Raw genomic sequence first — 24,796 nt, 5'->3', positions numbered from 1 at the left:
TGCTGCGTCATGCATTCTGTAAGAGTGAGGCCACAAAATGGAGAAAGACTCAATCCTTGTCTTCAAGAACGGACGGATCAGAAGCGTAAAGAATTCATTACAGCATTGGATGGCAAGCGTCAGCGTAGACACAGGAGAAGGCAGTGCTGGTGAGAGTGGGCTCAGCAGTGTGTGTGTGTGTGTGTGTGTGTGTGTGTGTGTGTGTGTGTGTGTCAGCTAAAGACCAGGAGCACAGAGGGAATATGACCTCTGACACTGATGTAAAGCAACATGCGTTTCCTGTGCAAAGTGGGGCAATCTATATATTCCTCAAGTGTTTATTACTTGAGAGTTAGGGAGTCTGTTATCACCCCACACTGTCCCAAAGAGATTTGTTCACCATTGGATTGATCAGAGAAAACAAACATACAAACAAAAAACCAGGGTCATCCCCAACACCCGACTGCATTAGAAATCTAAAGAGGCCTGCTCGGCACCATAAGAAATGGAAGTTTCTGAAACCCTTTAAAAGACATTTTTAATTTTAGAAAGGGTAAAAGCAAAATGTATTTTCTCCAAAAGCCATGCCATGTAGCCTGACAGGGAAACTCCCTCCCCTCCTGCTTTGAGAAGCCAGAGAAATCCGAATCCGGTGGGTGTCACTCTGTGTCCTGCTTGGTGAAAGGGAACGTGCCTTCTCTTTGGCATAAGGATGAGGTGACGGAGAACCTGAAGAAATGAAATGCCTGCCAGTCCAAAGGTAAGGACTCTTGCTGTTTGTCCCACTTACCTCTGCCCCAGGCTCCGAGCCAGCTCAGATCAGAGAACAGTCAAGGGAGTTCTAAGCCCTGAAAGGCCTTGGTTCAGTCCTTTGTCCCCAGGAGCTCCCAGGACTGGAAACCAGGGGCAGAGGTACCTGGGTATAGAGACCCACCTGGAAAACCATGTCTGATACCGGGTTCTGGCCCTCAACCATCCAGCCACAAGCTACAGCAGCACCCAATGGGCCCCCCAACTCTGGACCCTGGGCCAGCGGGGGGATTCGCAGGCAGAGGGAGAGAAGGGCATCAGAAGAGCTGGCGAAGCCCCGCGCGGGGGACACAGCTCAAGTCGGGGGTGTAGGGGAACAGGTGCCTCCAGGGCCCTGCAGTTCAGGCTCCTGAACGGACTTCACCGGGGCAGCAAACGCTAAGCTTCCAGGCAGGAAGGTGTGTGATCAGAATGGAAGGTATCTGTGGGCATGAAGCAGAAGAGGATGATGGGGTGAGAGAGGACGCTGTGCCTCAGGGCACCCCCCAGGAAGGCCGGCTGGGAGGACACAGTCCAGCTCCGTGAGTGACCTCTGGGCCCTACGCACTTGTATTTAGGCCTAAACCCCAGGGTCCCGGCGAGCAGGGCCCGGGGACGGTCACTTAGATAAGCACGCAGCTTCAGTGCTCAGGTAACAGCGGTGACGCAGACTCAAAGAGCCGCCCGCCTCCGCCCCCCACTCTGAACCCAGCGCAGCTGCAGGGCACGATGCCCAAGGTGGGAGAGCCGACCCGGCGCGGAGGAGCGACCCAATCTGGCAGCAAGTGGCTCCTGGGCAGATGCTGGAGGCCAGCAGACCCCGCAGCAGGGGGCCTGGGAAGGAAGTCAGCGGCGGGCCCCCATGAAGTACCCAGGCTGTCCGGGAGGCCAGACACGCCCTCTGGGACCCGCAGACATAATTATAGGTGCTCTGATGGGGGCTGGAGGTCCTACACTAGTGGGGGTGGGGGACGGCGGGGGGCCAGGGAGGCCCAGGTGACATGTGTTGCAGCGGTCTCTCTGCACACAACGCAGAGGATGAGCTGAAACCGTAAGCTCCTTAAAGCGGGATCCACGTGTTCTCCTTTTTGTGTCGCTTTGACACTTCACGCTGTTGTGCAAAGGGGGTAAGCAAGGCTGCTCCCGGGCAGGCGGGGTCGGAAGGAGACGGTGGGCGCGGCAGCAAAGGTCCAGGGAGCTGGCAGGGGCTGGGCTGGGGCCACAGCGCTGGTGTGCCACCAAGAGAGGAGGAGTTCGGCCAGTAAAATGAACAGGATTTGGTTTCTGAATGACTGGGAGGGTTGAGGGTTGATTCGAAGATGTCAGCAAGTTTTTGAACTTGGACACCAAGGACAGGTTGTCAAAGAGGAGTTTGGTTTGGGAAACACTGAAGGCAAGGGGCTGGGGAAAAGGCAGTGTGAAGTAGTAAAAAGCTGGAGGATAATATATGTCAGGTACACATCAGGGTGATTACTATCATTTATATATAATAACTAAAATCAGGGTTAGTTGATTTTAGAGTCGAGTCGAGTCTTAGGGGACTCGAGCTGATGAATACACAAGAACGACTGGCAAGTGGCACCCTGATTATAAATTATGCTTCTGACACACTTGAGGGCACTTACAAACATTCCATCCATCATTTCAGTGTTTAGAAACACCTTTGAAATTGTATTTACACCACTAGCCTGTTCTGCCGATGCAGAGACACCATCCTGAAAAGCTCAACTTAGCTCGCCCCATGAACAAGTTCATGAAGGCTGAGGGTGACTGTCTAATATTTGACAGGTATCTTAATAAAGGAAATGCCCAGGGCTACTGGAGGATGAAACTTTGGTGATGGAGCTAGAGGGCCAAGAGATAAAATGGAGGTTTTTTAGATGCTGCATTCCAGAATAGCCTCTTATTCCTCTAAAGATGGGCTCTTTGTTCCTGGGATTATTTTTAATTTTGGATTTCATCTATTTCTACTCCACTTTGGTGCAATCAAGTTCCAAGAAGAGGCTCGTAACCTCCAAATATTTCAATTAGGAAGTACAGAGTAGAACTGGAAAAGCCTTATGCCAACATGGGGCACCCTTCAGAAGCATTTCCAGCCTGTCACTGAGGTGAAGAGGTTACAGAACTGGTAAGAGGACCAGAGCTCTCACTTTTAAGTGTCTATCTTGCCCCCTCCCCACACCAGACACAAAGCTGACACACACACCACTGACTGGAGAACTGTGGATCCAATGATGACTGTCCTCTCTCAAATTGGAATGCCCTAGGGACGCGGGAAGTGTCATCACTGTGCTGGTGTGGCCTCTTTCTCTAGGTTGCTCCCCCCAGCTGCCTGAGTGAAGGTTTTTATTGTCTGGGGAGAGGATGGGAAGGCAGGAAAGAGTGCAGGATGATGGCAGGCTAGACTGGCATGCCATTCTGGAAACCATCGGACAACACATAGAAACTCTAAACATTCCCTTGTAATTATTTTACCTTGGATGATGAGGAGAAGAAAGCAGATGTCACCTTGGACACTGGGAAGCTTCCTGCACAAGGAGACTCATGGTGGTTAAAAGCATGGAGCCTGGAGGTCTTGTTAACTGAGAGACTTGGAATAAGCTCCTCAGTCTCTTGGTAGCTCTGTTTCCTCATTTGCAAACCAGGATATTTGCAGTCCCTTCAAATCTTACTGGGAGGAGGGCAATGAGGGAGCAGACATCGAGCACTCAGACAGCGCCTGGCTCAGCGAGTGCTAACAGTCATTGTTATAATTACCTTCTCCCTGGAAAGAGAAGTAGAAGTCATACCAGTCACGTGCACTGTGTGACAATCAGCATAACGAGACAAGAAAAATGTGTCTTGGTATAATAATCTTATTTCACAACAGTCACGTTCTGTGCCAATGAGGCTCAGGCTCTTAAGGCCGGTCGTGAAGGAGATAAGCCCGTTATTGGGAAGAAGAGATGGGAGAGAAGCAGATCCTACCCTGCAGGCCAGGAGCAGGGGGCGCTCCATAAAAACGGTTGAGGTTGGGCTAGTGGGGCGGAGCTCTGCCAGCCACCACCCTCTGCTCTCGGTCCAGCAGGAAGCACGATGCTGGCAGGTCTTCCCTGGGCTCTGGGCTCTGGGTGGGGGGCAGAAGGTGCCACTTCTATCTTTGGTCACAAAACTCAAATGCATAGGTCTCCTGATTTTCTCAAATGTCTAATGTAAGGAGTGCTCAATTTAGCCAAAATCCATGAGAAAAAATAAAAACAGTTTTTTAAAATCTGTGGGGAAGGAAAAGTTGAAATACGGTGTCTGTAAATTACTCAGATTACTACCCCAATGTTCACAGCAGCACTATTCACAATAGACAAGACATGGAAGCAACCTAAATGTCCATCGACAGATGAATGGATAAAGGAGATGTGGCACATATATACAATGGAATATTACTCAGCCATAAAAAAGAATGAAATGATGCCATTTGCAGCAATATGGATGGACCTAGAGATTATCATACTAAGTGAAGTAAATTAGAAAGACAAATATCATATGATATCACTTATATGTGGAATCTTTAAAAATGATACAAATGAACTTATTTACAAAACAGAAATAGACTCATAGACATAGAAAACAAACTTACAGTTACCAAAGGTGTTGGGGAGGGGAGGGGAGATATAAATTAGGAGTTTGGGATTTATATATACACACTACTATACATAAAATAGATAAACAACAAGGACCTACTATATAGCACAGGGAACTATACTCAATATCTTATAATAACCTATAATGGAAAAGAATCTGAAAAAGAATAGATATATATACATGTATAACTAATCACTTTGCTGTACAGTTGAAACATAACATTCTAAATTAACTATACTTCAGTTAAAAAAAAAAAAGAGGGGCTTCCCTGGTGGCGCAGTGGTTGAGAATCTGCCTGCCAATGCAGGGCACACAGGTTCGAGCCCTGGTCTGGGAAGATCCTACATGCCACGGAGCAACTGGGCCCGTGAGCCACAACTACTGAGCCTGCGCGTCTGGAGCCTGTGCTCCGCAACAAGAGAGGCCATGATAGTGAGAGGCCCGCGCACCGCGAGGAAGAGTGGCCCCCGCTTGCCACAACTAGAGAAAGCCCTCGCACAGAAACGAAGACCCAATACAGCCAAAAATAAAAATAAATTAATTAATTAATTAAAAAAAAAAAACACACAAAAAAACAAACAACAAAAAAAAAGAAAACGATGTAAATTACTCAGATTCCTGCCAGGCGGAACAGAAAAGGGAAGGGAAGATGACCCAAAAATCTCCCTTCCTGTTGTTTGGCACAAAAGCTCTTCCGCAGGCCTCCTTTCCTGGGAGAGGCGTGAGGTCAGAGCATCTGTGTATCTTCACTAAGATATTTGTTAAATAAGTAAAGTGGCTTGCCCTTCTTCACGTTCCTCCCGATTTGCTAAACATCACAATGACAGAACAAAAGGCTCTTGGACTTAACATTCTCCTTGTCTTCTCTTAGGCCGTGCACAGTTTCTCTTGCTGCTCCAAGACCTTCCAGTCGCCTGAGTGTTGACGGGAAGGCCTAGGCGACACGGTCCTGTGGGTTCCCTGCCTCTGGAAGGGCCTCTCCCCGAAAGCAGAGCCGGCTCTGCGAGGGTCCGTGCCCTGGCCTGCTGCGTGCGGCCCGGGCGTCACCGGCAAGGCTGATCTCACCGCCCAGCTGTCCTCGTGCTTGGGTGTCGCTCCCGCACGCAGGCTGTGTTGGCACCTTCCCTTATAACCAAATGCTGCGGAATCGTAGCTGAGTTTGTTGTGGAGAAGCTTTTGTGCAGGTGCTACAGGCCTGGGAGCAGACTGCGCTGTGGGTGAGGGAGGGCTGATGCAAGCCGCTGGGAGGGCTGCCCCACCCAGCAGGAGGGGCACTGATTCTACTTGCACAGAGTTGGCTTTGAATCCCGCCTCCTACAGACGAAAACCTGAGAAATGGCTTAACCGCGCTACACGTTGGCTCACTCATCTGTAAAATGATGGTAACTCTTGGGGTTAGTTGTGTCCCCCAAAAGGATATGTGAATGTGGCCTTATATGGAAATAGAGTCTTCTTCGCAGATGTAATTAATATGTAAATTAAGATAGGTCAGACTGGATTAGGGAGGGCCCTAATAAATCCAATGACTGGTGTCCTGACAAGAGGAGAGGACAGAGAGACACAGGGAAGAGGAGGTAGACTGGAGTGATGTGTCCACAAGCCAAGGGTCACCAAGGATTTGCCACCAGAAGGTGGAAGAGGCAGGAAGCGTCCTCCCCTAGAGCCTTCAGAGGGAGCCTGGCCCCGCCGACACCCTGATGTGGGGCTTTTGGCCTCCAGAACTGTGAAAGAATAAGTCTTCCTGGGATACTTTGTTATGGCAGCCCTGAGAAACTCATACAGTAACCTAGTTCACAGGCAGGTTGTGAGGATTAAATGCGATTACGTAAGTAAATGCTTACTGAGTGTTAGATATCGTCCCTTTTCTTTCCTCTTCCCCACGGACTGGGAATATAAATACTTTCAGGAAGGGCTTTGATAACCTTGCTGTCACCTGAGAACTCAAAAGTGAAAGCCCCTGGGCTTTGATTAATCCTCTTTCGAATGCACAAATTACACACAGCTGCGGGCAGCTTCTCCCCTGCATCTTGCCTCACAGGAGAGATTCGAGGTCCGAGCTGGTGACTGGATGCTTCCACGGGCCCAAGTCCTGCCTAGCTTGGCCCGGGAAGTCTGGAGGTGAGCAGAAAGAAGGTATTGAGCTGACAGTCCTCCTCTGTGATGGCAGAGGGACCTGGGGTCAGTCCCTCCCAGCCTCCACTGACAGGTCTGTAAGGTGAGGGACGTCAGCCAGATGATCTCCAAGCCCTCCTCTAGCTCTGACTTCCATGGCATCAGGAGTCCAAGATTTGGGGGTCCAGGAACTCCAAAAGACTGGCCTCCAGGCTGGTGGTACCTTACAAGTTGTGCTCTTCCAACAAGAACATTTCAAAAATGTTCAAGAGTTGTCTGCTTTGTTTCCCAGGTTCTGAGACAAAAGTATCCAACTTATCTTAAAATGCAAGCATATCCAAATATAAAAAGTACTAGCGAAAGCACATTAATGCATCAGGGAATAATGGTAGTTTGCTATAATTGAGCAGTTAAGTAACTTATAATCATGAAAGTCTCCCCAAAAGAAAAGTTCTCTAATGAACAAAAGTCATGAGACAAAAGTCATGACTGTGAAGTTACTGAAATTCAGCAACAGGCAAATCTCTAAATGTGGCAACTTAGCTTTGTAGATCTCATGCACTGAGGAGGGGAAAGAGTCCTTATATCGAGTTTTTATTAAGAAATAAAGAATACATCCAAATAAGTTGGAGTTTTAGATTCCTTTAAGCTTGGAAATGGTTTAACCAAATATCAGTCTGAGAAGAAAGTTAGCATGTAGCTACATACCAGGAAAAAGATCAAGTACCTTCTGAGAATATTTCTAAAAGGAAACTATCCAAGAAAGATAAGTTTAACATCTCCTTATACATCTTTAGAAAGCAATCATCTCACTTAAAATGTAATTTGATAGTTGAATATAAAAATATGTTTTCACAAATGGTAGGATTTCCTTCTTTCTCATGCCTGAATAATATTCCATTATATATACATATATAATATAATAATGGAATATTATATGTATATATTTGCCATATTTTCTTTGGCCACTCATCCACTGAAAAACACTTAGGTTGTTTCCATATCTTGGCTATTGTGAATCAAACAGTAATGAACATGGGGGTGCGGATAACTCTTCCATATCCTGTTTTCATTTCCTTTGGATATATACCCAGAATTGGAATGGCAGGATGATATGGTAGTTCTATTTTTAAGTTTTTGAGGAACCCCCATCCATAGTGGCTGCACCAATTTACATTCCCATTAGTGGTGCACCAGGATTCCCTTTTCCCTACACCCTCACTGTCACTTATCTCTTTTCTCTTTGATGGTAGCCATCCGTACAGGTGTGAGGTGATAGCTCATTGTGGTTTGGTTTGCATTTCCCTGATGGTTAGTGACGCTGAGCACCTTTTCACGTACCTGTTGGTGACAACATGGATGGATTTTGAGTGAAGTAAGTCAGAGAAAGACTAATACTGCATGGTATCACGTATATGTGGAATCAAAAAAAAAAAAAAAAAAAAAAAAAAAAAAGGGCTTCCCTGGTGGCGCAGTGGTTGAGAATCTGCCTGCCAACGCAGGGGACACGGGTTCGAGCCCTGGTCTGAGAAGATCCCACATGCCGCGGAGCAACTAGGCCCGTGAACCACAACTACTGAGCCTGCGCGTCTGGAGCCTGTGCTCCGCAACAAGAGAGGCCGCTATAGTGAGAGGTCCGCGCACCGCGATGAAGAGTGGCCCCCACTTGCCGCAACTAGAGAAAGCCCTCGCACAGAAACGAAGACCCAACACAGCCAAAAATAAATGAATAAATAAATAAATAAAATTAAAAAAAAAAAAAGTCAAACTCATAGAAACAGAGAGCAGAAAAGTAGTTGCCAGGGGCTGGGGGTTGGGGGAAATAGAGAGAGGTTGGTAAAAGGGGACAGATTGTCAGCTATAAGATGAATAAGGTCTGAGGAGCGAACGTACAACACGCTGACTAAAGTAGACAACACTGTTGTATAACTGAAATTTGCCAAAAGAGTAGGACTTAAATGATCTCACACACACACACAAAAGATAAATATGTGAGGTGGTTAATTAACTAGATACATATACACTCCTTCCCCAGCGTATATGTATATCAAATCACCACTATGTACACTTCAAATATCTTACAATTTTATATGTCGACTAGACCACTATAAAGCTGAAATTTAAATAAAAAAACATATGCTTTAAAAATATGTCTAAATTAAGAAGGATGATGTTACACTAAGAAATGTGTTTAGGAGGCTGGTGAGCTGCACAGATTCTAGAGAAAAGAACACTGGAAGGTGAGAAGCCGTCAGCTCGCGTGTTGCAGACCTGAGAACCAGGGTTATTGGAAGACCTGCCGCCATGGGGCAAGCACAGCCCAGATCCCCCTTCTCAGAAATCTGCTCACCTTCCAAGTGCTAACTCAGCTTCTCGGGTCAGACGCAACACCCATACATATCTGGATGCAAGCATGGGTGCTGTTCATGAGTAAACTGACACCATGCGTAACAAATTAATCTCCTGCAAGTCAGGCTTTTAGCTTCAAATGTCCGAAACCAGATCAGCAAGTTTGGGCATGAAAGAAATTGAACAGCCCCTGGAATCTGGGCTTGAATAGCCAAATGTTAGGGAGGTCACCTCCCTGCCCACCGCCTCTGAGCTCAGGGGACCGGCTCCTTCTCAGCAGAAAGTCCTAGGCGACAGCCACCCCCGACCACCACGTGTGGTCTTAGCGGGAGCCCAGCAATTGCGCCAGAGCCACGTGGTTAGAATTGGAATGGCAGGGGAAGGGGGAGCCATTCTCCAAATAAGTGGCAAGCTGTTGGGTGGGGGTGCGGAGGAGGGAGGATGGTTCTCACCTGGCAATGCACAGACGGGTGTAACCAAATGACACGTATGTAAGCTGATTTGGGGTGTTTATTTTTTTAAGACAACTTCCTGGGGTCAGATCATACATAACTCAGTTTTTTATCCCTTTTTCAATCAAGAGCGCTGTATGTAGAGACCAGCTATTCAAAACCATCTTTCCTTCAACAGCCATTCAGGGTATGCCTAGCGTACTTCAGGGCTTATGACCAGTGCCGAGAGTACATTGATCAGGCTAAGTGGGAGCCTCTTACATGGTCGTTGGGTGACTTCGCCTCGCAGAACCTCAGTTTCTTCATCAGAATAATTGAGACCATTAACACCACCTTCCCTGTTGCAACAAGGAGACATACGGCGTAGTGCCCCCCACTCTAAAACATCCGCGATCAGTTATGTTCTATTAACTGGTGATGTTAAATATGTATTACTCTAATTTATTTTCATTTTGGAAATCCAATCATGGTAAATATTGTTTACCTTCCATTTCCCACAATATTAAATTTATAATGATGATAATTGTAATAAATTCAAATTACATTTGAAACGTAATTGACAGTTTGGGACAGTTCCAGTTATCTAATTAAAGTTGTTAAGAGTTCATCAAAGATATCATGTCTCAATTATTCTGAATAATTAGAGGCTGACAGTCATAATAGCCGGACAAGAAAAATTAAGTCTTTGTAAGTGAAGTTAAAGAAAGGAGAGTTTAAAATAATATTTAAAATATCGTCAAGTTTTTTAATGTGAATAATGTCACTCAAGTGTAAGAAACACTATATGCGGTACAATGAGGTGGCTTTGACCTTACTGATATATTTTTTAGACAAAACTTAATGAGAAGTTTTGGTCATGGTCTTTAGGTTTTAAGAGCACTTTTGAACTTCCTGGAGATTAAAAGCTGCTATGCTTAAGTGGTCTGGGAGTGAGCTCTTTTTCTCAGAGCCATGAGATTAGTAAAAATTTTGTCTTTCACTGACTATGACTGAGCACCCAGGAGTCCCTTCTAGAAAATTCTGCCACATAAAGGGCAGCAGGGACAGGGGATGGGAGGAGGTGGCAGAGGACAGTAGCAGGTTCATGCAGACATTGACACCAGGGTATTATCAGCATGAGTCAGATTGTGAGACATTTAGTTTTTCTTTTCCAAAGAGCAAATGCCTTAAGATCTTGAGTTTTGTCAACCAAAAATAAATCAGTGTGGAAGAATGAGAAATGGCATCTATCAGAAAAACTATACCATGTGTGTGATATGGGAATATTATTTCTAAGCCCATGACATATAATCAAAAGAGAGCAGCATGTCATTCAAATGGTAGAAATTAAAAAGCCCAGGGACTTCCCTGGTGGTCCGGTGGTTAAGAATCTGCCTTCCAATGCAGGGGACTCAGATTCAGTCCCTGGTGGGTGAACTAAGATCCCACATGCCGCAGAGCAACTAAGCCCACGCGCGTCCTAGAGTCCGCACACCACAACAAAAGATCCCAGATGCCGCAGCTAAGACCCAACGCAGTCAAATAAAAAAAAAAAAAAAAAAAAAAAAAGCCCGGAGAAGACAAGGTCCAACACTTTGGTTCAGTAAACAGTAAACAGTGAAATTGCTCCTATTCGCGTCTGCTCAATTCCACTCAGTGCTAGAAGCAAAAGCAGCTTAAGAAAATGAATACCCACGTTTGATAACAAAAATGCTGAGTGTTTAACAATAATTTTATTTAGTTTCTTGTAAACATTCATCAGTAAGGTGATATACTTGCATTATGCTGTAAGCACTCAGAATTAAAGATCTTCATAGGAGAGAAATAAAGTAAAATAATAGAATTATTACAGAATGTTTAATTTGAACTAGTGCCTGCTGTGTAATTCATGTTACCTTTGAAAATGCAATTATATGTTAAAATAACCAGACATAGTTCTAACTGTGGGACATGATGTATAAAAGAAATCTTGTTTTTAGCTGTGCATGTCCAATAATGGTCTTATTATTGCAATCTTGGCCAGTATTCCAGATTTAGAATATTTTCCACTCTCAAAATAAAGCATGTATTGGCATGTGAACTATATCTCAATAAAGCTGTCAAAAAACAAAACAGGGCATGTACTGTATTTAAAACACAAACATACCAACAAAAATCGCAGATAAAGCATGTATACCTTCAAGGAGTATTTTCTAAACTATGGTTCATTATTTAGATTTCATCAATCTAAACATATTAAAACTCTGGCACAGAACTTGTGCCTAGATAGACATCACCTTACTACCAAAACCCAGGTAAACCCATTTATTGAACGCCTACTAAATACCACGAGATGCTCCAAACCCTTTACATGAACTAGCTCACTGGATTCTCACAATTACTTCAAGAAGTAGGTGCCATTACTGTCTCTGTCCTATGAAAGAGGAAACTCAGACACAGAGTTTGTACAGATTGCCTACGGTCACCCCGCTGGCGAGGGACAGAGCCAGCCTCCGAGCTCAGGCAGCGTGGCTCCAAGTGCAGACACTTAAATCGGGTCTAGGCTAGTAGAGCCCGGAGAACCGAGGTCAAGTGCCTGCTCTGTCATCCAGTCAGAGCCCACCTGGAGTCGAGGCCTCCCGGTGGCCCTCTGGCCATACCCCCACACCACTGTGTGCCCTTTCAAAGCTCCACACAAGATGCCGTGGAAAGGCATTGAACTGGAAGTCAGAGTAAGGGCCTCTGGAATCAAGTAGCTGTAAAACACCGGGGTTGGCCCAGAGGACAGCTAGGACACCCCTCGGCACTACCATCACTGGCATCCTACAGCCCTAGGAACCCCATGGACTTCCTTCCAGAGTTGATCTGGGTCAGAGTGCCCTCTAGGAATGAATTTGGACCAGGGACTCCCAAGGCAACATGGAGCAAGGCAGGGCTGCATGACTGTCCAGTGACCAGGTGCTAGGTTGGCTTCACCACGGGCTGGCTGAATCCGAGGGCTGCCAGCTGCACTGTCCACGTCAGATGCTCCCCCGGGACCACGAGCCTGGAGGAAGGAAGCAGGGCCTGCTCCCTCCCTTTCCTGGACCCTAAAGAGGGAATTCTGGAAGTTGCTCTGTGCATTCTTCTCCATCCCATCGCTATTCCACCCTGAAGAATGGAGGGACCCACACGGTCCTGCTGCATGTCTCTGATGGGCTGAAAACTTTCTAGAGAGGTTACTCGGCTGTTCCGGAAAGATACACCAATGTTTAGCAGGTAGAGACATCCCTAACTAGCCCTAAGCCTCCCTCCAAATCATAATGTGAAAACATGAATCAGTAAAGGTGCCCACCTTCTCCCCAATTCTGCTCTAAACTCCTGTTGCTAATTACGAATTAATCTAATTACTGCTTTCTCTTCTGCATTCAAATATTTTCATGCTAAGATTTATTAAGAGTTTATCTAATGTCAACCCTTCCCTCCAGGTGATCAAAACATGGTATTACTCCACCTTCAAACCTTCCCAGTTGATAAAAAGGTAGCTAAACAAAGTTTATCTAGAATCTCTCCTGTAAGGCAAGATGCAGGGGAGAAGCAGCCCGTGGCTGTGTGTGGCACAAGGAATTCAAGACAGTCAGGTGGCGATCGAGGTAACTTCCAAATTCATGGAACCATGGTGGTATGTCCCTTAATGGAAGCTTTCCTCTTTTTTAAATTTTATTTTACTGACGTTTAATTGATTTACAATGTTGTGTTAATTTCTGCTGTGCAGCAAAGTGACTCAGTTATATCTATATATATGTATATATATGAAAAATAATATATATATTCTTTTTCATATTCTTTTCCATTATGGTTTATCACAGGATATTGATTATAGTTCCCTGTGCTACACAGTAGGACCTTGTTGTTTGAAGCTTTCCTCTCTTGCAATGAGAACTAAGGCATCTAAACCAGCAGACCTCAAGGCTGTGGGAACAGAAGGCAAAAACTCTTCAATGGGTTATTAGGTCCCACCCTGTTGTTCCCAGACTGTGGGACAAAGAGCATCATCAACCCATCACTGGCTTAAGACATACACCACGTCCCGTAGGATGGTACCCAGCTTCCCAAGGGGCTGCCTCCCAGCCAACACCGGCTGCTCCTCTGTTCTTTCAGGCCACTGAAGGGGTACGTGATGGTGGCGTACATGGTGAGAAGCGAGAGGCCCAAAGCTGCACTTCTTCACCTGAATGGACAATGCTCCCCCATGCAGGGTTCCGTGACCACGGGCAAGGGGTGTCTGAAGTCCACAAAAGCATTTCAGGCGGGGAGGGCAAATCCATACCCAGAAAGGATGCCTTTCCCTTCAGGACGGATCCATCACGATAAGATGAGCATAACATCATCAACTGACCGCTAGGTTTCCAGCAGCCCCTCCCACCCCTGCCCGCCACGACCACCAGGCCACAGCATCCTTTCAGGGACTCAGTACTGGCCTTGCTGTTGGCAGATTGGGCCCTCAGCGGTGCTGGTACCCAGGCTGACTTGAGAAAGAGGATGTCCGTGCTGAGCTGTAGAAAATCTCCGTCCCTGCTGCCATGGCCCACTGAGCCTCCAGGTAGCTGGAGGAAGATGCTGTTCTCCACGGAATGGACCATCTTGCCCACTGATTATTGAGTCTTCTCTGCAGCAGAGATCCTTCTCTGCAGCACTTACAGGGAACAAAGATGCTGGGACCCACCGTAGTTATAGGTCTGGAGGCCAAGACAGCTGGTGAGAACAGACCTCAACACACAGTCCTTATGCAAGAAAGCCTTTCCTCAGACAGGGAGGAATCTAGCAAGACAGGCTGGAGGAACTGGGGGTAGCGGCTGTCAAGGTTCTTAGTTGAGGCCACTCAAATGTCTCCTTCCCAAATCCCTGGGTCCCACCTCTCCCCAACGAATGCCACCAAGTTAACATAAGGGATTTAGTATGGTTGTCATCTCTGCTGCCCACACAATTAGTTATTGGGCCTGATTCCCAGCCGTGCCTGCCTTGTGACTACAAGAAATGAATGACTGTTTCAAGGCTGACCTCTGGATGCATTTGTGCCTAACCCAAGACTTCCAGCTCTTGCAATTCAGGATTGTCGTTTGGAAACTCTCCAGCACCACCCTCGTGATCATTATTACTGCACATCAGTGGAATGCAGCCTCTAGTTAGTATCCCAACGCCCTGAACCCAACCAGCATTCCGACTCAAACAACAGGTGATGGTTTAGGCAGTCATGACACAAATCCATGTCCTCAGTGAGGATCCCCCTCCTCCATCTGCACGAAGGGCACCACCGTGTGCTCAAGCAGGGAAGCAGCCAAGTCCCCCAATCCCACCCCGAAGATCTGATTCTGGCACTAATTCTTGTAACAAGAACTCGATCAGCCAGGGGCCAACTTGAAAAACAAAGATCATTTAAAGATTAAAAACAGAGGGAATTTCATGAAAGGAATTGGTTATACAGGTGATGGAAAGGCAGAGAAGCCAAATCAAGGACCCAAAGAGATCAGTCACAAAAGAAGACACCCCATGATGGGCTGGAGGGACAAAGGGAAGAGGTGGGACTCCTAGAGACCAGGGAGGTGGGAATCATGGCAGGCCCATCCGACAGAAGTTAGTACCAAAGAGAAAGTGCAGCCACTGCCTGAGACACCCCAGGAAACACAGGGAGGGAAACCCCTGCGGCTTGTCCCTTCCCCCTGCTTGGCCAATCTCCAACCTTGGTCCCCACTGGCTGAATCAGCTCTTCTGAGAGTCTAGGAAATGAAGCCTGCTGGGGTCACCCCCAAGTGACACAGAGCCAAACAGGGGACAGGTGAGGAATAGATCTGATAGCAAAAACTGCCAAGAACCAGCGCCCTGCAAGGCAGGCTTGGGATGAGTAGAACCCAAGTACGTAAAGCAGGTTGTGCCCAAAAGAAGCGCTCTGGTGTGCAATGACCCCAAAGACTTGGAGCGATGCTTCTGAATGAACTCTTGTGACTTGTAAATAGAACTACTGAATGTGAATAAATGTCAAGAGGAAAGAAAACATGATGTAGAAAAAAATCGAACAAGCAAACATATATGTCAGATAAGGAGTTCATCATTCCCACTGTGATGTTCTGGGCCCAGCAGATCCCTTCAATACACAACGGAGGTGCGCATGGACTTGCTCTGGGTAGAGCTGGAATGGGGCTGGCCGCTTAGCCCACTCATCAAGTTCATGGTATATTCGGAACTATGCACAGGCAAACACAGGCCACAGATTTCAAACACCTCTTTTGCAACCCTGTACATATAACTTCAAGACATATCAAGTATCTCAAAACATGTCAGACCGTCAATGCTACCGGAGGCTAGAATAGTGGGGGTCAAACTTATAAAGCTGCAAGAGGTCTTAGGATGACCTCATCTAATGAGGAGTCACCTGCAAGCAACACACTATTTTCAGGAGAAAGAAATCTCAGAAGTTACATTCAAAGGCAGATACAGTGTTGTGATGTCTGATTTTAAAAGTTACCATTTCTTTCCTTTTTCAAAGGAGACCTGTCAACCCTGTTTTCCTTAAACTGGCTCTTGTGCAACAAGATGTGCTCATCACCATCCACTGCTCTACAAGTGAAGACATCTGTGCCCAAAGAGGAGCGTGGCTTACTGCCCAAGGTCACAGAGTCAAAGGCAAAGCCCAAATTTAAAACCCACCTCTCGCAACTCCTAATCCAGTACTGCTTTCTGTTTCAACCAGTGGTGGTTGCCAAGAACAAGAGAAGTGCTCTCACTTATAGCCCGGGAGATTAAAATGAGGCAACAGCCATCTTGCCTGCCCCAGTGGCCCCTGAGGCCAGTCGGCCCTGCAAACAATTGCACCAGTCCAATCTGTGTCGCAAGAGGGCTTGAAATATCAATCACGATTGTAACAGACAGTACTTCAAATGAAAAATTTGAGAGAAGGCCAGACTTGGGACAACCCTGGCTCTCATTTGGGAAGAAAGTGCAGGGTACAGTATTTCGAATTCTACGTGTCACGAACATTTAGTTATCTTGTCTGCTTCTCATTCTGGGCTCTCATGGAATATGGGGCAAAACGTCTGTGACAGCAGACCACTGCCCTTCCTTCCTGCACCTGCCCTCCACCTGCACTAGGTGCTCACAGTTCTGTGTCTCTAGAAACAAGTGGTTCCAACACATAGTAGCACTTGAGAAATACTTGCTCAATAAATGAATGCACAAATGAGTAGAAGGCGATGGCCAGTCATTACACTTTCTGGAGACTGACAATTCCTATAGCTCTAAAGATGATGTGTCACCTGTACCTATTTCGCTGGTATCCTCAATCAACCAGGCAATATATGTGAAGTAGTGACAAGTTAACAGTCCTTGATATTGATTTCTAATAAACCTAGAGCTGACAAGTATAATTCCTAAAATATTTGTTGGAAGAATATTTACAGGTAGTTTGTTCTTGTCATATAATAATATTATATAGCATTATACCTTAGCACTATATAAAGGGCTAATGTGAACATTCTTGCTTTTACTTCAGAAATTTTTCTTAAGTATGTTAATATGCCCTTTGATATCTTGGTTTTTTTAAATTAAGATTTCATTGAGTGATTTATTTAGAAAATTATTTCTAAAAAGGAAAATGAAAAGATAAACCCAGTGAACATTAGCACAGACACAGACTGGATGCAACCTGAGTTCGTGAGCTTGGGCTGTTGCTGGAGGAGCCCGTGGTCTCAACCTGGGCACACCCGGAGGTCGACCCTGGGACAAGCCCACAAGCGCAAGGAGTGAACGTGGGAGGTGAGCCAGGGAAGGGAGGACAAGCAGCGAAGGTTGTGACAGTGAGGCAGGGACACAGGCACAGGTAACAGGGACTCGGCGGGGGCGTCGAGCTTGCCTCAGCACCATCCCGCCCAGAGGCTCCCTGGCACTTTGAGCCTGCCCACCGGCCGGCCAGCCATGGTCCCAGGAAGAGCCAGAGAACACCCTCAGGCAGAGAGATGCGGGAAGCCGACAGCCCCAAGGAGAGCAGGCCTTAGAGGACTCCTCAGGTAGGCTGAAAATACGCAGGTCAGATGCCCTGCCCTCTGCCCTCACTAGGCTTGCGAACCCCGGGGCATCTACACAGACTTAGGCATCATCGAGGTCTCTTCACAGGTGAATATCCACTGCAGTGCCCAATCATCCTCTAGAACGCACAGGGCCCGCCCGAGCTTCCGGGACGGTTCTGACCGCCCCAAGTGAGGGGCGCTACAGCGCGGTCCAGTGATGGCAGTGCCGCTGAAATACTACACTTTTATTAATGAGACCCACGCACGCCGATCATATACACTTCTGTATCAGAAATGCCGTTTCAGAAGCAAATATTTGAGAACCCAGGACACCAAAGGAAGAGATTCACTCGTAAAAAACAAAACCAGGGAAGCTAGTCATTAACTACTCTCCAATGTCAAATGTGCTAGAAACAATATGTCTTTTAGCTCACCAACTGGCAGCCCATCTACTAAGTAAGAATGAACAGTTTGTACCTTTCGGCACTTTTCAGGGAAAACTAGAGGAGAAGAGAAGGCCTGGCCTGGGCTCGACTGGAAAGGACAGAGGTGCAAGGAGGGGTCAAGGGCGAGCAGCGTGGAGGGCGGACCAAGCAGGGCAGGTGTGTCCCGGCTCCTGACGGGCAGCTCCTGGAAACACGTGTGCAGCGGACACGGAGAACCCAGTCCCGCCCCAGGGCCCTGCCAGGGCTCACAGGACACCCTGCAGCCACTGTGAGAAACACTCCAATCCCTTCCTACCACCAGGGCACCATCTGTATTTTGATTTTGCCAGTGGACCCCCATAGCCTTTTACCATTTTTTTCCTTCAGCACAGCACAGCACCCAGGATCTGGTACTGCATCCATTCGCCACGTCTCCTTAGTCACCTTTACTCTCTGGAACATTCCAACAGCTTTTTAAAAAATCTTTTATGACACTGCATTTCTGAAGAACAATTTCCTCCCCCCTTTTTAATGGAATTGCCCTCATTTAGGGTTTGATGCATTCCTGGCCAGTAAACCACATAAGCGATGCCGCGTCCACTGCAGACGTGCGGGGCCCACCGACCCCTCTCTAGCAGTACCCATCACAGGCATCACCCAGTTTCCCGACTGCGTGGTTCTACTGCTTCCCCTGCAGTGAGTAAGCAGACTGTGGGGAGACACACGGAGGCCGGTCCTCATAAAATAATCCCCTTAGACTCAGCATCCATCAGTAATTCTTGCCTGAATCCATCTTTACTGAGACGGCTGCACACGATTTCCCATCACTGGCACTCCTCACGCATCACCAGCCAACACTCGGCATTCCTGTAACCCTCCTTTCTCTCCCATTTATTTATTTATTTTGTAAAATTTATTGTATTTTTATCTTATTTTTGGCTGCATTGTGCCTTCGTTGCTGCGCACAGGCTACCTCTAGTTGCGGCGAGCGGGGGCTACTCTTCGTTGCGTTGTGTGGGTTTCTCATTGTGGTGGCTTCTCTTGTTGAGGAGCACAGGCTCTAGGCGCACAGGCTTCAGTAGTTGTGGCTCGCGGGCTCTAGAGTGCAGGCTCAGTAGTTGTGGCGCACGGGCTTAGTTGCTCCGCGGCATGTGGGATCTTCCCAGACCAGGGATCAAACCCGTGTCTCCTGCACTGGCAGGCGGGTTCTTAACCACTGCACCACCAGGGAAGCACCCCCCATTTATTTATCCTTTAATTATCATTATGAACTTGAGGATTCCTATTTTTTTTGAATAGTTAATAAGTCACTACTGTACTTGTTTGCCTGCTGAAATTGGGCCAGATTTAGCCAATGAGAGTCCCATCAAGTTGGCTCCTGTGTCCTTCCGACATGCCCCATCTTTTTTTCTTTTTTACTCACTCCTTATTTTGTGGCATAAGGTACCCCACGCTCATGGACCTACACTGTCTTAGCCCTGAAATCAGCCATTTCTTGGAGGAGTTCTGGCTCCTTTGGGTGGGAAATAGTATTTGACACCAAGGTCTGGGTACAAGGTGTTCATTGCCGCCGAGGTGTACTTGCTTCTAGGCCTTTCAGTGGACACGGCACTCAACAATGCCTTGAGTGACTGAACAAATGAGTGCATTTCTATCACGGGGTGTCCTTTCCAAGGTCAGCTTTTATTGGAACCAGCATTATATAACAGGGTTCTTTCTATGTTCTCTCCCAGGAACAAAGAGGCCTAGAGTTCAGGCTAAGAGGAAAAAATCAATAAGGACACTGTGATAAAGGACTGGGCTCCCAGTGCAAAAGGGCACCACTCTGAGCAGGAGCTACTGGGACCGAGAGCCCCACTCGGGACGGGGCTTTCAAAATCTGATCCCCGGCACTGGTCGCTGGATTTGAATCTTTCCCGTGACTTTGGACAGCAAGACACCAGGTTATTTTAACCAGAAAACGGAGCAGTGAACTTTCTGGGATACTCGTGGAAATCACAGGGAGTTCCTTGAACCCCTCACCTGCCATCATGTCGATGAAATGAATTCCAGGATGCCCATGCACGACTCTGGGGCAGCACCAGCACCAAAGAGCACGTGGCCCGTGTCCTCTTTTTAAACCATTGTATTATAAACAATTTCAAACACACGCAATCATGAAAGAACCTGTATGGCCTCACCCACCATTCTTAGTTCATCCACGCCCCTTCCTCCCCCATACATTTTGGCAAAAAAATTTTAAAGCAAATTGTAAACATACTTCAATATGCATCTCCAACAGTTAAGGACAACACCATTATCATCTGCAACAAAATGAAAAGCAGTAATCTCATTATCTAATATCTAATAGTACCCAGTCCATGCTTAATTTTCTCCAATTATCTCAAAAATGTCTTTTTATACTTGGTTTAAATGAAGATATAAACAAGGCCCATACATTCAACGTGATGGATCCATCTCGTAAGAGTATTTTAACCCTTAACAGTGCTCCCTCTTTTTTAATCCCATTTACTTGTTGAAGAAACAGGGTTCTTACACAATTTCCCACATCCTGGACGTGGCTGATTGTCAAATTAGCTCTTAATATACGAGGAATGTTTAGCTCAGGAGAAATTATCCAGTGACCCAGTGAGTGGTAAACCCAGTGGGTGATGTGGTGATAAGAAGTATGAGAGAAAGGGTATGTTTCTGGGGGCCATTAAGCAGGTGACAAAAGTCCAAAGGAAGGGACAGAAAGAAAGAGGCATTTCTAACTAAGGAAAACGCCTCTAGGACTTTGACACGGGTTCAGCTGAAAGGCGGCCCCCACAGCTAGTTGACAGCTGGGCACCAACGAACTGGTGTACATTGATCGCAGGAAACCCAAGTCCTCTTTTCCAAAGCTGTGGAAGGAGAGTCTTTCACAGGCTTCCACCGTGTGGCTGCCAGAGTGCATTTCTGGTAAACTGCTCTCTCCGTGATGGCTCGTATTACAGACAGCGTCGCATTACCATCATCCTTAGCACGAACAAACAAAAACATACTAATTTTACAGCCTTTCAAACAAAACGAAACACTCCTTAAAATTGCCTTTTAATGTTCATTCTTATCTAATTGACACCTTTTCTTTAAACTTTTTTGTTTGTTTAAATATCTGGATTTGTTATGAGGCCAAGATCCACAGGTACAGAGAGACGCATGACCGGTTATCATGCGGGTAAATGACGGCTGTTCAGATCCTCCTAACCAGCCGTCTCAAATAGGGCACATCCCGGTTTCTCCCCTGATTTAGTCTCCTGGGGCTGTCATAACAAGAGGCCACAAACCAGGTGGCTTAAAACAACAGAAATTGATTCTCCCGCAGCAGCTCTGGAGGCCAGAAGTCCAAAACCAAGGTGCTGGCAGGGAGGGGAGGAGCCTTCCCGCCTCTCCCAGCTTCTGGTGGCTGCTGGCAGCCTTTGTCATCCCTGAGCTTTGGCTGCATCCCTCGTTTTCTCTCCCTTCATCAGCACAAGGCGTTCTCCCGCTGCACCTGTCTCCATGTGGCCATCTTCTTATAAGGACACCAGTCATTCGATGAGGGTCCACCCAGCTCCAGTAGACCTCACCTTATCACACCTGCAACCATCCTATTTCTGAATGAAGTCACATCCTCGGGTACTAGGGCTTTGGACTTCAACATGTCTTTTTTCGGGAGACGTAATTCAACCTATAACGTTCCTCTCTCACATATGATTTCACTATAAATAAGCACACAGGTGTAGCTCCAAATAAAGTACAGATTATCAACCTCCCCACAACTTAAAATCATATGTCTGCCTTATCCAGACCGACATGTGAAATTCTAGAGGCCACCAATACCTGGAGGTCTTATACAATGCTGCTATCCTAAAACCCAGGGCATCAACATTCCTTTACCTGTAAAGAATAAATGTAGGAGCTCCTACAAGCCAGGCTGGAGGAAAGCTTGCCAGGGATGAGCACAGAGATGCTGGGCACCAGAGGCGAAAAGGATGCAGAAAGCAGGGCCGGGACCAGAAGCCTGCACCTGTGTGAAGCCAGAACGAAGAGGTAAGACTCAGAGACGCGTGGGCCCTCCGAGCCGAGCCACCTTCTGCAAGTCACCGAGCTTTGCTGAATTTCAGTTTCCTTCTCTGTAAACTAACTGCGCTTGCACGGTTGTTGTGAGGGTGGAGTGAAATGATGGATGCCCAATGCTTAGCACGCAGTGGTCGGGAAACGGTAGGTACGGCCACCTGCTTCCGTCAGGCACAGACAGCATAGAAGAAACGCTGGAACCCGATCCAAGGACCTGCATTCCCTGGGGGAATGTCTGTGCTCCCACCTCCTCCCACTTCAGAGGCAGGCTCAGTGGGGACGTCATCCCTGCAGGGGGCCGAGGGGACACATGGCAGGCAGCCCTGTCACGGTAGCCTGGGGCTTAGAGAGCCATCGTGGGTGGTTTGAACCTCAGACCAACAGAAAGGAAGCTTGCGGTTCACCCAAGCAGCACCTCGACCAGGTGTTCATGGACTAAACACTGACATTTAAACTCTGCTCTGTGGAGAGACGTGGAAAAAACAAAGATGACCAAAGGGTATGTCTGGGGCATTCGTGAGAAGGTGAGATGACCGGCCAGAGATACTCCTGCAGGCGAAGTGCCTCGTCAGCTGGGGTAAAGAGGTGGAGGAGCGTAACAACACTCCTCGTGTGGATGAGAACTAGGCGTGTGGCTGTCCACTGGCGCACATGGACGGCGGTCGCTATAAAGGGAAACGGTTCTCAATTCGGGGACTGACGTACATTGTTCCATAGAACCATTGCCCCAGACACAGGCAGAAATGAGCAAGAAGGCTCTGGGGACTGCAAGTGTGAGAACGCCGTGTAGTAAAGTGACTGAGTTCTGCACCAGATGCTTCCCGGGCTATTCCCCAGTCCAACAAATTGCACCCACTCCGAACCGGAGGTAATGATCATGCGTGACCAAGGATTGTATCAAAGGTCTAGATGACGCAGCAGGAACCAAGAGCAAATAAACACCATACTGATAAGACAGAGCAAAAATCAAACAAGCGTGCAGTGCCTACCAAAGGCTTTCGACCACCCTGCTTAACTTGAACGCACTCGGCGCACGCTGACTCTTCCTCAGCTGAACCCTGCTGAGCAGCTTAAGGGGGCTCACTCCCCCCCCCCACTCCACACCTGTGACTTCCATCCTGCATTCACTGTGGTGCATGTATCAACAGATTCATTACTTCAGTGTACACTCTGGGGGAAGTGTCTCCCCAAAACGCTATAGGTTGTTCCAAGTTACGGGTCAACATGTGAAACATGAGAAAAGATATATCGTTCTTTGGAATCAAATAATTTATATTCATATGTAGGAGGCATGTGAGTTATAGGTTCTCAATGCTATCAGACCCCGTATTCACCCTTTTAAAACTAAGATTTTCTAATGCCATCTTAATCTGAAATAAGATCCCTAGATGATATCGCTTGTACACACTTTTGAAAAGAATCATCATAACAACCTAAATCTAATATAAAGGGAAAATACCATGAAAGCAGTTCGTAACTGAATAATATATACTTTAATACATAAACGCTCGAGGGCAGTTTTGCCAGAAGACAAAAAGGGCCCCACACGTTTCTAAAACAATCCCCAGGAGGAAGTACCACTGTCACCGGGAAGCACTAGGGCTGCACGCTGTGACCAGGGCCACCCATTGGACCATGGAGATCCCCCGACCCAGGAGGGCTCATCCATGGGGTGCAGAAGACTCTAGCCAATAGTTAGCAGAGCCAAAAATGTCCTCCCAGCATCTGTACTAGAGAATGCAAAGCATATCGGCCACCAGAAGTAAAGAGAAGGGCTGGGGACAAATTCAGTGGGCAAATAATGGTACAAAAAGAGAGAACGCGACAGAAATAAGCAGGAAGCCACTTGACCCTGGAGACGGTTCTGACCCTGCTGGCTCCCAGCTGGGGCTCCATCCCATACTACTCACTCTCCTACCTTCTCTTTAAGATGGCTTGACTCAACTTCTGTGCCCTAAAATCAACATGGTCAAAATTTTGGAGTGAAAAGGAAGTTTTGACAAGGTTTGTTTGTTTGTTTGTTTGTTTTAATCTACTCCTGTGCTGGCTTGAGAAGTGATTTAATGGCGAGGTGAGCACCAGCGGTGAGGAGTTGTAATTTCTAATACTTTGTCAGTCACAAACTCAATACAGAGCTGGAGGCAAAAATACATAACATCGTGTCCATTGCAAACACCCCTTCCTCCCAGGTAAAGACTGAAAATCGGATTCATTTGACTACTAGTGACCTTGAGATTGGAGTTGCTTGACACGCACCTGTACTACACCTGCTCAGAGCAGGTGTGCCCACAGGCCTGCCTGGGTCTGCCCATGAGCCTTGCAGCACCTTTCAGCCAAGCTCTTCTCCCAGTGGGTGCTGAGTCATCTGCAGGGAACTACCAAGCAGGGAAGAGGTTGCCAGCTGAGAAGGGACAGAAGAGCCTGGGGAGACCACCTGTGGCCCAAACCATCCATGATGAAAAGATGCAACAGTGTAGACGTGTGGGATTTTATTCTGAGCTCCATTCTGTTAACCAAAATTTTAGAAACAGAGGCCTGATTAGGTTGTTATGATGACTCTTTTCAAAAAAGTATGTATAAGTGATATCATCTAGGGATCTTATTTCAGATTAAGGTGGCATTACAAAATCTTAGTTTTTAAAGGGTGAATATGGGGTGAAATTAAAAGGTGTTTATTTGGAGTTTGCTAGGACTGCAGCCCTGGATACACAGATTCAAGAAGCACTTGAATTGTGTTCTGCCGGACTAAAAAATGGGGGCGTTTATAAAGGTAAAAACCACAAGATTACAGTTGGTTACATGAGTTGTTTATCAAGAATTATCATTGGAGCTGGCAAGAAATGGGGGCGCTTGTTAAGTCAGGGTTGGCTGGGGACTGAAATGGTTGTATAGTTATAAGGGGAGGCCTTGAGACCATAAGGTGACAGCTGGCAGGTGTTGCTGGTGGTGTCCTTGGTACAGTTCACAGGCAGTTCAGATTCTCAGTGGTGCACAGATG

At 46.9% G+C, this 24,796-nt stretch overlaps 1 protein-coding gene across 4 annotated transcripts in view; it reads right to left on the bottom strand.

Moving 5' to 3' along the window:
• The window catches only part of CYB5A (cytochrome b5 type A), a 79,831-nt gene that overhangs the window by 13,246 nt on the left and 41,789 nt on the right, over window positions 1–24,796 (bottom strand). Inside the window, exons 5-7 of one of the 4 annotated variants that reach the window (XM_082355319.1) lie at window positions 21,619–21,748; window positions 20,568–20,718; window positions 7,926–20,024 (exon numbers count right to left, since the gene is read on the bottom strand). In XM_082355319.1, the coding sequence (XP_082211445.1) occupies window positions 19,960–20,024; window positions 20,568–20,718; window positions 21,619–21,748 (346 nt within the window). In that variant the 3' untranslated portion in view covers window positions 7,926–19,959. Of the gene's footprint in view, window positions 1–7,925; window positions 20,025–20,567; window positions 20,719–21,422; window positions 21,441–21,618; window positions 21,749–24,796 lie in introns of those variants that run through there. The other 3 variants (XM_082355321.1, XM_082355322.1, XM_082355320.1) reach the window with 3 other exon arrangements.

Source organism: Balaenoptera borealis (assembly GCF_965194805.1).
Source record: "Balaenoptera borealis genome assembly, chromosome: 14".
Lineage (NCBI taxonomy): Eukaryota > Metazoa > Chordata > Mammalia > Artiodactyla > Balaenopteridae > Balaenoptera > Balaenoptera borealis.
The sequence above is the reverse complement of the archived record's forward strand: the minus strand, read 5'-3'. Positions and strand labels throughout refer to the sequence as shown.